At 44.7% G+C, this 16,271-nt stretch overlaps 1 protein-coding gene across 1 annotated transcript in view; it reads right to left on the bottom strand.

Moving 5' to 3' along the window:
• LOC122205518 (histone-arginine methyltransferase CARM1-like) overlaps positions 1 to 16,271 on the bottom strand; it is a 284,500-nt gene that overhangs the window by 46,497 nt on the left and 221,732 nt on the right. The window contains exons 9-12 of the mRNA XM_042913931.1: positions 16,095 to 16,180; positions 12,739 to 12,828; positions 10,422 to 10,559; positions 1,545 to 1,634 (exon numbers count right to left, since the gene is read on the bottom strand). Coding sequence (XP_042769865.1) covers positions 1,545 to 1,634; positions 10,422 to 10,559; positions 12,739 to 12,828; positions 16,095 to 16,180 — 404 coding nt within the window. The remainder of the gene's footprint in view (positions 1 to 1,544; positions 1,635 to 10,421; positions 10,560 to 12,738; positions 12,829 to 16,094; positions 16,181 to 16,271) is intronic.

Here is a 16,271-nt window from a genome sequence, read left to right as displayed (position 1 = left end):
AAACCCTACAAAAATTCACTTTCTATCCCCAAATCCAAATGGTTCTCTTTGGAATGAAGTGCAAGACCATCATCTATTTACATACTGAGAGAGGAGGAGCACAGAGACCAGTAAGAAAAGGGAGAAAGACAGCAAACTGGCGATTACTGACCACCAGTAACAGGAACTGCTTAGTGCTTGGACATGTGATGGGCATCCCTGCAATCTCCCAGTGAGGCATGTGTTGTTAATCCCATTTCACAGAGGAGAAGACTGAGGCCTAGGCAGGTCAAATTGTGCTAGTGAATAGTCTGCATGCTCTGAGGCCACAATCTGTGCCCTCGACTTTAGTGACAGGATTTTGTACAGGGATGGGAGGGAGAACTCCCCTTTTCCCTCAAAGTTAAAGACGGCACCCATATCCCTAAATGGCTATCAGTTTAAGATTCATACGATGCGTGGCAACTCACACACAGCATAAACAAGAGAAGCCTTGCCTATGTTTGGCCTCCCGTGCTTCAAGGTCACGATTTCATTTTCTCATCTCTGCCGAAGAACTTTTGGTTTGGTTTCCCGTGTTTATTCTTCTCTTTATGCTTTTCAATACTACAGAGACATGATGCTTTGAATACAAAGCCTTGGGAGACTTTATAGTATGAAGGAAAAGTCTTTTTTTTTTGTTTTTTTGGTAGGGAAGTCAAGAGTGACAGTGCCCAGTGGTTTTAATTCTGGGGTGGATTTCATGTGTGGATTAAAAAAAATTTTTAAATGCTTATTCATTTTGTGAGAGAGAGACAGAGCGTGAGCAGGGGAGGGGCAGAGAGAGAGGGAGACACCGAATCGGAAGCAGGCTCCAGGCTCTGAAGTGTCAGCACAGAGCCCGATGTGGGGCTTGAACTCACGAACCATGAGATCATGACCTGAGCTGAAGTCGGACGCTTCACCGACTGAGTCACCCAGGCGCCCCCCACGTGTGGATTTTTAACGGGCTCATATGGATGAGGTGTAAGAGACGAGGGGTTCTTCCAGAAACATCCGTCATATCCCTCTCACTGTGGCAAGTTTTTACATCAGACAAAACCTGCATGGCTTCTAAAGAGGGGTTTGTCCTGACTTACGTGATCTCAAAAATATCTCACAAACTTACTTTAAATGGACTTCATGTTTCAGGTGTAGTGGAATAAATGCGGCACAAAACCATCTGTTAGTGAATGAAGGTCAGAGGAGCCCATATTTAAACTCCACATCGTGCAGATGAGAAAACCAAATACCAGAAGGAAGCGACTTTGCCCAAGGTCACGCAGCTCATTATAGCTCAGCTGGAACGAGAATTCACTTTGTAGGACTCTTTGTGGTTTCAAGATCAGGTTGTTACATATTGAATTCCATTTAATGGAACTAGAACACTCAACTCCATCATAGGATCTAAGTCTCCTTAAGGAGGAAGGGTAGATGCCTCTTCTCCTCTTAGGAAAGGTGGAATTATTCTGAACCTCTTTACCCGGTCATATGGTCCACTGAGATTTTATACACATGGCTGGGACACGGCTGAGAGCATTTCTTACCTAAAGAAAGGATTCTTTAGATCGAGGATGTTCCCAGATCTGAAGCCTGTCTGGTTTACCAGCGCCACGATATGAATGTCATAGCTCTGTCTGTATGGCAGAAAACAAAACAAAAAAACAAAACAACTCCATCATTTTACGAGACCGGTCACCTCTTCACACACACTGAAGGCACCTTGTACACATACCTACTTACTTCACAAGGGTTTTAAGAGTGTGGGGTTGGCATCTCGTCTACGGTCGTGTGTGTTTATGGGGATGCTACCAACATTAGCAGAGGCAACAGAAGGCCTTGTTTATTTGTTAGAAGAGTTTGGCAGTTGTAATCTCTTGAGCTAAAAATTACAAAGTTAATGGTATTTCTGGTTTCATCAACAGCCAAGGACAGAAATGGCTTTAATTAATAGAGGCACTTTATGGGTCACCCACCGAAGTAACCAAAATAATCTTACTCGTGCAGAGACTGGACACGTTAAAGTCTTAAACTGACATAAAACAGTCAATAAATGTGACTGATTTTCAGAGGCCCCAGATGAAGGCTTATATAATTCCAGTGGGAATTGGCTGATAAGAACAAGTCATATGACATATCTTTGATGGCTAATCTGAAGGACCTATGTTTGTGGGATTTTTATTAGTCGTATGTATTCAACAACACATGTATTTCTTTGGATTATAAAGTGCTACCTATTCACTGTAGAATAACTGAAAAATAAGGAAAAAGAGAAATTAAATAAAAGAATTCATGATGTCACTAGACAAAGAATCTTCCAGCTAACCCTATAGAGTATTTTCCTGTGTATTTTTTCCTTCTATGGTTTTCATAAATGTGAATTTTTAATACAACGATCTTAAATATTCCTTCATATCTCCTAGTTTGATTTAACATAAACAAGCATTTATCCTATAATTCTTGACAACATATTTTTCAGTGGCACTAACGGGCGTTACACAGAATAATTAATGATGCCCCATGATCAAATATTTACATTTTTATAACGTATTACAAACATGTTATAACATATTATTGCTTTTAGTAACAAAAGCCTAATTTGACGACAGATATTCTGCAGCAGAGGACATTCTTGTAGTACATCTTTATGTCCTATTGGCGATTATTTGCCTGGAATAATTCTCAGTGTTAGACTCGCCAGGCTAAAGCACATAAATATTTAAGGTTCCCAGCACCTATTGCTAAAACATCTTCCAGAAAGTGGACTAAACTACTTCCTCACCTACAAAGTATAAAAGTGCTAATTTCATTACATATCTTCCAATCCTTAATATTTTAAATGTCTGGGGTTAACATATCATTGATTACTTTAACTGGAATTTCCTTGATGGTCTGGCTTCTGTGTCAAATTCCAGAAATTGCTGAGTGTTACAAATGCCTCTCACCCTGTTGTCACCAATAGTGGCCTGGGCAGGCTGATGTATAATGTCACATCCTGTGAAGCCTGTACCTCAAGTTCCAGATTTTTATCAGGGCCAAACAAAGTAAGAGGGAAAGATGGGCATAGATTAAAAAACAAAAAATCAATGTCTTTTGATTGTATTTCAACTCATGTAACTGACTCCGAATTATTTCGTTATAAAATGTTCCCTTCATGATACATCGAGGAGGAGTTCACTGCGTTTGTGATACTTGAAGGGAGACACAAGGAAAGCGAGATACTGAGACAGTGAGCTCCTTAGGAATAAGGGCGGCCCTTGCTGGAATCATAAAAAGGCTGAGAAATCAGGGAGGGACACACTTACTTATTTTCCCAAATGAGAGACGCCTTCTTAACAATATTTAAAGCAATGAACGTAAGACTTAACGCAGAAACAGAGTACCCCGAGGTCTGAGCAAATGTGTGTGTCCATGGATGCGCATATGACACAACAGAGAACTGAATGGTTCCAGCTGGGGTCTGGAAGAACAGACAGGAAGTTCCTGCTCTAGGGTGTTGTTCAGCAAGGCTCTTTCCAGAATGCTACATAGGAAGGCGCTTGGGTGGCTCAGTGGGTCAAGTGTCTGTCTCTTGATCTCCGCTCAGGTCATGATCTCACAGTTCGTGGGTTTGAGCCCCACATCGGGCTCTGCGGTGATGGCTCAGAGCCTGGCACCTGCTTCGGATGCTGTGTCTTCCTCTCTCTCTACCCCTCCCCTGCTGGCACTCTGTCTCCTTCTCTCTCTCAAAAAATGAATAAACAAAAAATTTTTTTTAAATCTACAGAGATGGAACAAATGACCTAAGAGGGGACATCCTTTAGTTCAAGAATTGAGTGCAAAACCATCTACCCCAAAAACCAAGAGCACACTTTACACACTGTGTGGTAGCCACTTTGACAATAAATTATATTTAAAAATAACACTAAATAAATTTAAAAAAAACCCCAAAAAACATAAAAAATATCATTGTTTCTCATACCAACATTCCTTTTGGAATAACAGATATTGGAAGCGTAAGAGATTTAACAATAGAGAACAAACTGAGGGTTGATGGAGGGAGGTGGGGGGGGCTGGGCTAGATGGGTGACGGGCATTAGGGAAGGTACTTGTGATGAGCACTGCGTGTTGTATGTAAGTGATGAATCACCGAATTCTACTCCGGAAACCAATATTGCACTGTATGTTAACTAAAGTTTAAATTAAAAAAAAAAAGTAAAAAAAAGAAAAAAAATGACTCAAGTCACTGAGGGTTTACCGATAGGCGAAGGAAGGAATGAGAACCTCAGTAGAATGGACCCTGGACCAGCGTTCTTCAGAGGGGTTTGAGTGTGCCCCAAGAGAGTACACGGGGGGGTGGAAGAAAATACTTAGCTCCGATTTTTAATTCTTTCTTTTTTGATAGAGAGAAAAGGGCAGAGGAAGAGGGAAAGAGAGACTCTTAAGCAGGCTCCATGACCAGTGCAGAGTCCACTGTGGGGCTCGATATCATGATTGCGAGATCGTGACCTGACCTGAAATTGAGAGTCTGACGCTCAACTGACTGAGCCACCCAGGTGCCCCGATTTTTAAAATTTTCAGCCCTGGGAAACGAATACACGTGTTCACCTAACACATACCGAACACTAGTGAAGTCACTAGGAAAGTGCTGGATTCATTCTCTATTATGCTCACCTACTTTCTCGGGTTTTGCTAAGGCAGGACGGTTCAGTGAGAATCTGATTACACCGCAGACAATGTGGTACAACATCACTGAGTAAATACCAACTGGGCGGTGGAGACATTGGTCAGAGCCAGAAGAATCTGAGTAACAAAGGACAAAGAAACATCCCTTAAAGCTGAGCCCGCGCATGCTAATGCCTCACTGTTCCCGATCATCGACAAGAGTTTCGCCCCAGAGCTCCTGCCGATGCAGCTGTCCAGACCCGTAGATATTTGGTCTGAGGAAAGTTGAGCGCAAAACAGAGCAGTTTAGAGATGACCTTTGGGAGCGCCACTTGGAGCTGCCAAACCTTTAACTCTTTGGTCAGCATTCCTTCCAGTTTCATAACACAAGGAACGCTCTGAAAACCAAATTCCCTGGCAGACCTGAGTACTGCAGACCTTCATAGGGATCCCCAAATTTTAAAGTATATTCCAAAAAATCTTGGCCCAGGGTGAGTGGCTGAGCTAGACCCCAAGTCAGCCTACGTATATTTGTTTTTTTCCATTCATTCTTTTTATTTCTAATTTTGTGTCCTATGACGTACACACCATGTAAGTTTCTATGTGTGTATATACACAGAGACATGTCTATGCATGTGTGTGTATATATATAAATAGTATATAAATAGTATATAGTATATATATCTCTATATCGAGCACTCCACTTTATACTTTCTATTATTACTGTAGTACATTCACAGAATTATAAGATAAATGCTAGTCTATAATCGGGGGACGCATATACAAAATGTCTTTACTCCGAGGTGCACACGATCAGAAAACTTCATGGACACCAGCTTCTGTGCACTTGAGGGGTATACATTTCATAAAGTTCATAAAAAACATAAGTTCTGTTTTACTGTCCACAGCAATAATATGAATGACAGCCGAAGAATGATGGAAGTATGTGGAAAATAAAACGCTAACAATACGATCCCAAGGGGTCCTGGCTGGGAAGAAAAGGGCAGCCATTGTCACGCCAGTGTGGCTTACCCAGGGGGCGGGGGGGGGGGGCAGTTCTCCCGGGAGGCCAGAGTTTAAAAGAATATTTGACAATAAGGAAGGGGGAGATCCTATCCAAAGGCAGGACAAACCAGCAGCACCTGACTGAAAAGAACATCAAAGCACTGACATTAAGGAAGTGCTGAGTTTGGAGAAAATGCCAAAGAAAGTAATAATTTTAAAGCAAAAATGAGAGTAAGGAAGAGAAGAAGGCGGGAAAAAACGGAACTAAGATTTTCTGTGGACCTACTGTGTGCTGATGACTATACTATGTTCTCTCCTTTAACATTTGCCAAAGCCTGGTCATGTCTCAGGTCATGACCTCAGAGTTTGTGGGTTCAAGCCCTGCATCATGCTTGGCACTGATGATGTGAAGACTGCTTGGGATTCTCTCTCCCTCCTCTCTCTCTGTTCCACTCCCACTAATGCTTTCTCTCTCATAATAAATAAACTTTAAAAAATCACATTTAAAAAATATTAAAGGGGCACCTGGGTGGTTCAGTTGGTTAAGCCTCCGACTTCAGCTCAGGTCATGATCTTGCGGTTCATGAATTCAAGCCCTACGTCGGGCTCCGTGCTGACAACTCCGAGCCTGGAAACTGCTTTGGATTCTGTGTCTCCCTCTCTCTCTGCCCATCCCCTGCTCGCGCTCTGTCTCTCTCAGGAAATGAATACACGTTAAAAAAAATCTTTTTTAATATATTAAAAAAAAAATCTTCCTTCCGCCTTCCTCCCTTTCTTCCTGCTGCTAAGTATCATGTGTCCATAATCTCTTAGCGTCTTCTTTCAACTGAGCCAGACTAAATTCTTACTAAAAGGAGGATCCTGACATGACTTCTTCATTCAGGTGGTCCTTCCACATCACTGCCGAATCTCTGAAATGAATTAAGTCAGGAGGGATACACCATAGAATGAGACTCGGGCCTTCTTTTTGGGAAGTTCACACATAGGCAAATAACGGTGATACAACATTGGTGCTTTAAGAAAGGTATGGAAGGCTGGAGGAACCCGCGACTCATGACACAGGTGTATGAGGTAAATGGTTTGCTTCTTTCTTACCCATCAGGGGAATAAAGGAGAGGAGGGTCAAAAAATATGACTGAGAAGGATGAAACCCAAGATATGTTAGAAAAAAATAATGGAGGGGCGCCTGGGTGGCTCAGTCAGTTGAGTGTCCAACTTCAGCTCAGGTCATGATCTTGCGGTTCATGGGTTTGAGACCCTTGTTGGGCTCTGTGCTGACAGCTCAGAGCCTGAAGCCTGCTTCAGATTCTGTGTCTCCCCCTCTCTCTGCCCCTCCCCTGCTTCTGCTCTCTTTCCTCAAAAATAAATAAACATTAAAAAAAAAGGTTTTGTTTAAAAGAAAGAAAAAAGTAATAGGAAAATAAGATGATTTAAATCCACCCACCTAATGATACCCTAAGATACCTTCAAATATAAATATCTGAAAGCAAAAGAATGTTAAGAAGAAAAGGCAAGTCCCAACTCCAAGCTGATGTTGGCTACTGCTCCTTAGTAATTTTTTTTCTTTAGAACTCGTCATTAAATAGATGGTTTATGAGGATTGAGGAAGAAAGTGGTGACTTCCAGGATGAACGCGGAATAAATCAGCATTTCCCAACTTTGCCTCCTGGAAACCATCCCCTAAACAAGCAGAAGAGAAAGACACTGCAGACCAGGGACCTCATTTTCTGTAAAACTGGGAGAAAGATAGAATCTGCAGTCTCTACCTCATGTATAAGGGCTACAGAAGCACTTGGCATTGGCTGTAAGGCACATGGGAAAAAGCACAGAAGTGCCAAGAGAAGCAAGAGAGCCCAGAGGGGGGCGCATCTCAGAGAGTGCTCCTCAAAACACCCAAGCTGAGGATGAGGAGCATTTTCTGAAATGCAAAAGCTTTATTCCTCATGTGTAATGTCTTGTGCAGGCACTGGGGCGGGCAAGACGTGCCTAAAACTGCAATATGGTAGAACCACAGAAACAAGCAGAAGAGGAGCCATGTTGGCAGGAAGCAGGATGACTCTGCAGCGGCACAGAAGGAGAGAGAATGGGAGTCGAGGAAAACAGACCGCCCGAAGATGGTCATGTCTCTCCCGCCACAGGAACTCCCTTCTTGTAAATTACTTTCCAGAAAAGTCCCACCAACTCTCCAGAGGGGCGGGCTTAGAACCTCCAACAATTTAAAAATCACTCTTACAGGATGTTAGCCTATAGCCAGCCAGGAAGACTGGCAGGATTTTGGTAGAGCTCTCCAAATATTTCAACAACTGCCATTTGGAGCCTGGAACAGACTCAGAAGTGAAAGTAAGGTCAATGAGTAGACTTACTAGGAAGTACTTGTAGGATCAACAGCAAGAATGATTTTTTAATGACCAGAGATGTTTGAAGTACAAGACATCAATAACCAAAGACCATATGAAAAGTTATTTACCCCTATTAGTAATTAAACAAATATAAACCAAAACAACCAGATGCAACTTTTAAAAATTATATTTGGAGGGGTGCCTGGGTGGTTCAGTCAGTTGAGCGACCGGCTTCGGCTCAGGTCATGATCTCACACTTCCTGAGTTCAGGCCCCGTGTCGGGCTCTGCGCTGACAGCTCGGAGCCTGGAGCCTGCTTCGGATTCTGTGTCTCCCTCTCTCTGCCCCTAACCCACCCACATTCTGTCTCTGTCTTTCTCAAAAATAAAAAACATTAAAATAAAATAAAATAAAATAAAATAAAATAAAATAAAATAAAATAAATAAAATAAAATAAAAATTGTATTTGTAGGGGCACCTGGGTAGTTGAGCGTCTGACTCTTGACTTTGGCTCAAGTCACGATCCTAGACCTGCGTGTGTGGTCAAGCCCTGCATCAGGCTCTGGGCTGGGTGAGAAGCCTGCTTAACGTTCTCTCTCTCCCTTCCCTCACATGTGCACACACATCACTACTGGCAAAAGCCACAGAGACCAATCACAGGCAGTGTAGGGAAAGAAGTGCAGAAATGAGCCTGGCCGTCCATGGCCGTCCATCACCGTGAGTGGACATTGGTGCAACCATTGAGGTTGCACATAAAGGTACAAATACATAAAATACACAAAAGGTAGTATTTATCAGAGTGTCACAGGTACATACCCTTTGATCTAACATCTCCATTTCTAGGGATCTCATGTAGAAATATTCTTGTCCCTGTGCAAGCTTTATGTTCAAGGGTATTTAGGGCAGAGTTTTTCACAGTGGCCAAAAAAAGGGGGAAACGTGGGAAGCAACCCAAGTATCAACCCATCAGCAGTTTTTTAAAAAAATGTTTTTTTAAGTTTATTTATTTATTTTGAGAGAGAGAGGCAGCATGAGCGAGCAGGGGAGGAGGAGAGAAAGAAAGAGGGAGAGAATCCGAAGCAGGCTCTGTGCTGTCAGCACAGAGCCCAGTGAGGGGCTCAGACCCACGAACGATGAGATCATGACCTGAGCTGAAACCAAGAGTCAGATGCTTACCCAACTGAGCCATGGAGATGCCCCTCTGTCAGTGATTTTTAAAAAGACATGCAATACACCTTTGCCCTCCACTATTATGCATCGATTAAAATAAAAAAGCAGATCTATGTGCACAGATTCAGGACTTAATGCTAAGTGAAAACTTAAGTGGGAGATGGCTAGTTGAATCTTCTTGTAAAACAACAATAAAAACCCCACAATGATGTTATTAGTACATGCACAGAAAAATCACCTGGAAGCATATGGACCAAGGGGTCCATCTGGGGAGTGGGTGAGGGGTGGCAGCGAGTGTGGACTCCAGACACTTTTGTAGTTTTGAATTTAGATGTGAGCGTGTTAGGTTTTTGTAATGAAAGAAATATAGACTTTGAAAATGGAAGGGCTGGGGCACCTGGCGGCTCAGCTGGTTAAGTGTCCAACCTCGGCTCAGGTCCTGATCTCACGGTTCGTGAGTTCGAGCCTCACACAGGGCTCTGTGCTGACAGCTCGGAGTCTAGAGCCTGCTTGGGATTCTGCGTCTCCCTCTCTCTCTGCCCCTCCTCTGCTCATGCTCTGTCTCTCTCTCAAAAATAAATAAACACTAAAAAAAAATGGAAGGGTTGATTTGTAAGGGGATGAGCTCTCCAAAACAGGAGTGTTCAAGTGCAGGTCCGAGAAGAGGTGGGAGGTAGGGAGAGAAGGAAGTTGAGTGAGATGATCTCTGAGTACCCTTAATATCCTGAGAGTCCTTGAACTGCTCCGCTATTCCTTTCTCCCCTGATTCACTCTGGAGAAACTCCAACAAGGTGAAAGAAAATAGAGCATCTTAAAAATGAGATAAATCAAAGTCATCACTGCAGAGGAGAGGCCTCGTGAAATCCATTACCAGAGGGACACAGCCAGTCCTGCTGTGCCCACACCACACATCGCCCTGCTGTGCCTGTCCCCTGGGGAACAAATCGATGGTATTGTACTAAATTTGAGGGCGTGTGGCTGGATGCAAGGAAGGTCAGGAGCTGATGTGGGATTTCAAGCACTTGATAATTCAAGCGTTTGGCAAGCACTCCGACCACCTCCGTGGTCAGGTGGAGAACCCCCGCTGCCCTTGAGTCACCCCAAGCTCCCCATCCCTGTGGCCCTCATCGCAAGGAAGATGTTTGCTGTCTTGGTAGCAGAGTGAGCTGGGCTTTTGTAAAGCCTGCTGCCCATTTCGAGGTGCTGAAAACGCTCCCACCTCTCGCACCCCCGTGCCCAGTAGTCAGTAGTCTACTTCTCAGCTTACCGTCTGTTGGCTACCAACAGCACTTTCCCTGAGAGGGTCTCTCCTTCTTTGGCAAAGAGGGGAGTGTGGAGAAGGCACCGCACCTGATACCAATGAGTCAGAGGCTCAGTTGGGGCTGTCGACAGCCAAACAGTTACCCTGTGGGACGGGAGAAGAGTTAAAAGTCAGTTACGTTCTGGGGCCATATTGCATGGATTGCACTGGGGACTTAGGTTGATAGTTGGTTTGCAGAGTTTTCAACTCATGGAATCCTTTTAAGGTAAGGGTAGCTCAGTTTAGGTCATTGCCATGGCAATGTCCCAAGAGCTTTATATATATTCCCTCACTAAGTCTATACAGTAACTCGATAAAGTCAGCACAGGGAGGTTAAAGGACATGCCCAGCATCACACAGAAGACAGTTGGAGAGCCAGGCTTCAAACCTGTGGATTTGGCCATTCTGTCAATCTGTCTTTTTTGTTAAGTTTATTTATTTTGAGAGAGAGAGACAGAGAGAGAGAGAGAGAGAGAGAGAGAGGAAGAGACAGAGAGAACAAACATGAGCAGGGGAGGGGCAGAGAGAGAGATAGGGAGAGAGAATCCCAAGCAGGGTCTGTGGTGATGGCAGATGTGGGGCTCGAACCCACAAACCGTGAGATCCTGACCTGAGCCGAGATCAAGAGTCGGCCCCTCAACAGACTGCACCATTCGGGTGCCCTTCAATCTGTCTTTCTGAATCAAAGTTCGTTAGAAGCCCAACAAGGAATAGAGTTAAGTTGGGAACTGAGTTGTCTGAAAAGTGTCTCTCAAGATAACAAGTCTGGAGTCTGGCCTCCTACCATCTCATGCCAACCTGTTCAGGGAACCTGAGAGGGCTTCTGGAAGCAAGAAAAGCCCTGGGGCAGATGGTCTCTGCTGTCCTTCCAGTTCAGACGTCCCACACATGTATGTGTGCGTGACAGTGTTTACATGGGCGTTCTTCATTTCATACGAAGATGCGAGAATACCTGGCTGTGCCTCCAAACACCAAGGTCACCTGTCCTGGTGACTCACCCAAACGTGTCGCTGTTTTGGATGGAATAAGGTGTGCGTGGAACACACAGCTGACCCCTACAGGGTCTATTTTGACTTGAAGATGTTGCAGCGAGGGGGGTGGGGGGTGCATTTTACAAAATTTCACCGCTAAGTAATATAAACCACTCTTCTATCAAAATATACTCAGGCACATGCGGGAGCAGGATGCAAGCTGTCTAAAGCTTTATAGGATAAAGCATTTCACTTCAAAGGAACTGTCCCCTTGGAGCAGGCCACTTCAAGCTTCTCTCCCTTAGCTCTGCAGGAACAGATTCACTGGGGGAAAGTCTGAGAAACCAATGTATGGATTCCTTGAACAAATATGCTTCTGCGGTGTAGGGACGACTTGTACAGCATTTTCTTTTTCTCTGATTGTCAGCCCAGATGAGGCTGCCGGGGGTCCCCTCCTCCCCGGAGCATCCCCACCCCCACAAGCTCCCTGAGCATCCCCACCCCACGGGCACTTCTGTTCTCCGCAGATGTCTTGATAAGCCTGGATGTTTTTACGAGGAGAAGAGAGGAGTGTAATGCAAAAGCTTTCCTTTCACCTGGTCATGTGACCCAGAGCTACTGGGTTCACCAGTCAGAGAGCACGAGAAAGCCTGGCAAGAGAGTAGGGGAGTCAGGAGGAGAGTAGACGTTTGGGGGTATGGTAATGGCACAGCCCTTACGAGGAAGACCAAACACGGACAGTCAACTTGTAGGTGGTCTTTCTCCTCTTTCCTCTGAAGCTTTCCAAGCTTTTCAGGAAGGGCAAGGAAGACACGATGAAACGACCTCATGTTGCAATTAGCATTAGTGGTATATGCCTGCCTGATCATTGAGGAAGGACTCTCTAGCATCTTCTGTGAGGCTGAGGGCGTGAACAGAGTCAGGGAAGGTAGGATTCCAGGTATCACTCAGGTACAGGAGGTTCTCTAACCAGGATAACATGCTGGAAGCCAAGGCAGGGGCTGGGGGTCCTTCCCACCCTCTATTCTGGAATAGACCAAGAGGGCTGATGAAGCACAGACCCTTTCCCATCCCTTTAAGTCTCAATCCAGTTGGCTCAAGAGGTTTTACACTACGTTAGCCAAAGCTGAGAGGACACCATGGAAAATTGTCTCATTTTGACTTCGCCCTAAAATCTAAAAGTGCCTTCCTTTCTCGGAACCTAGAGAAACAAGTATTACTGTTGAAATCAACTTCAAAACACTTTCAAGCCACGACTACACAACGCAGAGGATGGCGTAGGACAGAGTAGTCAAGGAAGGGGTGACACTTACACAGATCCAACAAAGGCCACGTCAAACCAGAACGCCAGGCCGTGGATGAGGCCAGACTGTGTCATCTGAAACACAAAGGGGATTTCTACTCTGCAAGGAAAGAAAAAGGAGAGAGCGTAGAAACATTTGGAATTATTTTGTTGTTGTTGACAGGCACACTAGACGCATTTGTGGGATCGGGGAAAATCATGGAATATTTTCCTTCCCTCTTAAGCACAGTTGCCTTGGCAGCAAGATTCTCTCAGTGTGTGATTAATGCCTGGGTGATGCCACACATGGGAGAATTCTGCGTCTTGACAAAACTCTGCACGAGTTTCCCACCAGGCTATGGCAAGCATCACACCGAGGCGGCCATGGTTTATACCAAATGCACGATGAGCAGGAACAGGAAGAACAGTGGGGAAGGTGCAACAAAATCTAGGTGCTTACTTGACAAGTCACTTAAATTCCCTGAGCCTCAGTTGCCTCATCCGTTGATGGGCGACGAAGGCTCTCTCCTACTTCCCTTTGCAAGGTCCTCGTGTGCTCAAATGGGGAAAAATGTGTACGGGAGGGCTTTGCAAACTATAAAAGTGTTACACAGCTACAAGATGGTATTATTCGTCCACCGCTAAGGGGAGACATGTTTTAGAGAGTGCTCTAAAGATTTTCAAGGGAGGTGGTACCTTATTTGCATTTATGGTGCCCCCCCAAAGCCCTAACTTCTTTCACCCTGTGGCAGAGCATTTCTAGAGTTTTCCATTGTACCGATCACACTGAATTTTTTGACATTGCATGGCCATTATTTCCTCCTGTTTTTTTGCATTCCCCTAAATAGACTATGAACTCTTCAAGGGTAGACTTTTTTAAAATTAAATTTAATTAAAAAAATTTTTTTTAACGTTTATTATTGAGAGACAGAGAGACACAGAGCATGAGCAGGGGAGGGGCTGAGAGATGGAGAGACACAGAATCCGAAGCAGGCTCCAGGCTCCGAGCTGTCAGCACAGAGCCTGATGTGGGGCCTGAACCCATGAACTGTGATATCATGACCTGAGCTGAAGTTGGACGTTTAACCGACTGAGCCACCCAGGCGCCCCTATTTTTTTAATTTTTTAAAAAATTTTTGTTAATTAATTTATGTATTTATTGTTTTTTCTTTTTTAGAGAGAGAGAGAGAGAGAATCCTAAACAGACTCCGTGCTCAGTGTGGAGCCTGATGTGGGGCTCGGTCCCACTACCCTAGGATCGTGACCCAAGCTGAAATCAAGAGTCGGATGCATAACTGACTGAGCCACGCAGGCACCCCAAGGGTAGACTTTTAAAAATTACCTTTTGCACCTGTGCAAGCCCCAGCACTCTATCTGGCACAGGGTAGGATCTCCATAAACATTTGCTGAATCAACACACAAATAAACTGAATGACAGGTGACATCTCTGGGAAGCCAACACAGATGTAGTTTTCAAAAAATTCCCTGGGACTCAGGAGGGGGCCCGGAACAGCAGATAAAGTCAATAGAAGTCCATTTTGTCTGGGCCTGTGGTACTTACTGGAGTTGTTCCCAAATGCCAGTTCTCTTGAGCTGGGCATAGGGTAGTGTCGCAATTATCCTCTCACCCAGGCTCAGGCCCGGCCACGTGATTTACTTTGGCCAATTAAATGTGAACAGAAGTGATCTGTGTCATTTCCAGGCAGAAGCTCTTATTACCAGTACAGACTTTGCCACGATCGTTCTCTTTCCTCAGTGAGGAGGACTGTTCCAGACAGAGGCTGGTGCACCAGGGTGGGTGATGCTGTACAGAGTGAAAGCTGGGCACGATAGATAAACAGGGTCGGGGAGAGAGACTCCTGTGTTATAAGCCGCCGAGGCTTCTTTTTTCTTTCTTTCCAAGATTTTATTTAAATTCAAGCTAGTTAACATACAGTGTAGTCTGGCTTCAGGAACAGAATTTAGTGATTTATCACCTACACAGAACACCCAGGGCTCATCACAAGGGCCCTCCTTAATGCCCATCCCCCATTTAGCCCATCCCCCCCATGCACCTCCCCTCCAGCAGCCGTCAGTGTGTTCTCTATAGTTAAGAGTCTCTTGGGGCACCTGGGGGGCACAGTCAGTTAAACCATCTGTTCTGTTTCAAGGTTTCTTTTTGTTAGTGCTGCAGGTTCTAGCCTGTGCTGATTAGACACAGCACCCTTCGTCCGTTGTGATCTCCAGACAGATGATGGTTTGCGTTGGCCAGCTGCACCTGCTCGAGTCTGGCCCTTGCTTCCTCAGGGGTCCAGGAAAGATGACAACTTGGCTGGGTCTTAAATTTCGTACCCAGAAAAAAATGTGCATAGAGATCTCCTTCCAGAGAGAAAAAGGCAAAATACCAGTGAAAAATCACCCAAAGGGGATTCAGAGCACCATCTGAGGAGTGAGTTCCCATTACAGAGTCCCTTCAAGTGGAGGGAGGAGGGAAAAGCTAACATTTACTGAGTGTCCTCTTTGAAAAGGAGCCAGGGCCTGTGAAACACTTAGCCCAGCACCTAATGTAAAGTAGGCTGTACTCTTCTTGACATTAATGTGGGCACTGGCCTGAGTGAGGGGTCAAACAGCCCAGACTCTGGAGCCTTCTGAATGGTTCAAATCCCAGGTCCAATATACTCATGGGGCACCTGGGTGACTCAGTCGGTTGAGCATCTGACTTCAGCTCAGGTCATGATTTCACGGTTTGTAAGTTCGCGCCCTGCGTCGGGCTCTGTGCTGATGGCTCGGAGCCTGGAGCCTGCTTCGGATTCTGTGTCGCTGTCTCTCTCTGCCCCTCCCCCACTTGTGTACATGCTCTCTCTCTCGCTCTCTCTCTCTCTCAAAAATAAATAAACATTAAGAAAGTTGGGAGCATTCACTTTTGAATGTCCCCTCTCTACTACTATTCTTTCTAACCTTATACATTAATAAACGTTTGCCAGCTGCTGAAAAAAAAATTTTTTTTTAACATACTAATTCTGTGATCTTTTGAAACCCAGTGTTCCACTCTGCCTCACATCTGTCACCATTAAAATGGAGGTAACAGTAGTTCCATCTGTAGAGCACTGTCGTGAGGACGAAATGAGTCATTGGAGGTGAAGGGCTCAGAACACTGAGTGGTTGCAGAAGTTCAAGCCATTACTACTTAGTTTTTCTCATTCAGCTCTTAAAACAACACATGAAAGAAGCAGCATTATCCATGTTTTGCAATAAAATGGAATGAGTATTGATATACCATCCCTGTGTGTGACTCACACCCGAGATCTCGCCCCTGTGTGAGCGGCAAAACCCTGCACTGAGGTTCTGGGGCTGAGAAAGGCTGAGAAGAGGCTTTAAAGACCAGGAGTGATGCTGATATTTACAAACCTGTGCAGATCTGCTTCTTCTGCATCCATGAAGTTTACCGTGTATTTGACCGTCCGAGCCATCAAAATCCTAACGTCAAACGTGTCCTTGGGGGAAAGGAAGCAGAGGCATTATCTTTCGGTCAGGATAAACTGAACCCAAGCAAGCCTGTAAAGTGGCTTTCCTCTTGAAGTGTTA

The sequence above is a fragment of the Panthera leo genome, chromosome D4 (assembly GCF_018350215.1).
Source record: "Panthera leo isolate Ple1 chromosome D4, P.leo_Ple1_pat1.1, whole genome shotgun sequence".
Lineage (NCBI taxonomy): Eukaryota > Metazoa > Chordata > Mammalia > Carnivora > Felidae > Panthera > Panthera leo.
The sequence above is the reverse complement of the archived record's forward strand: the minus strand, read 5'-3'. Positions and strand labels throughout refer to the sequence as shown.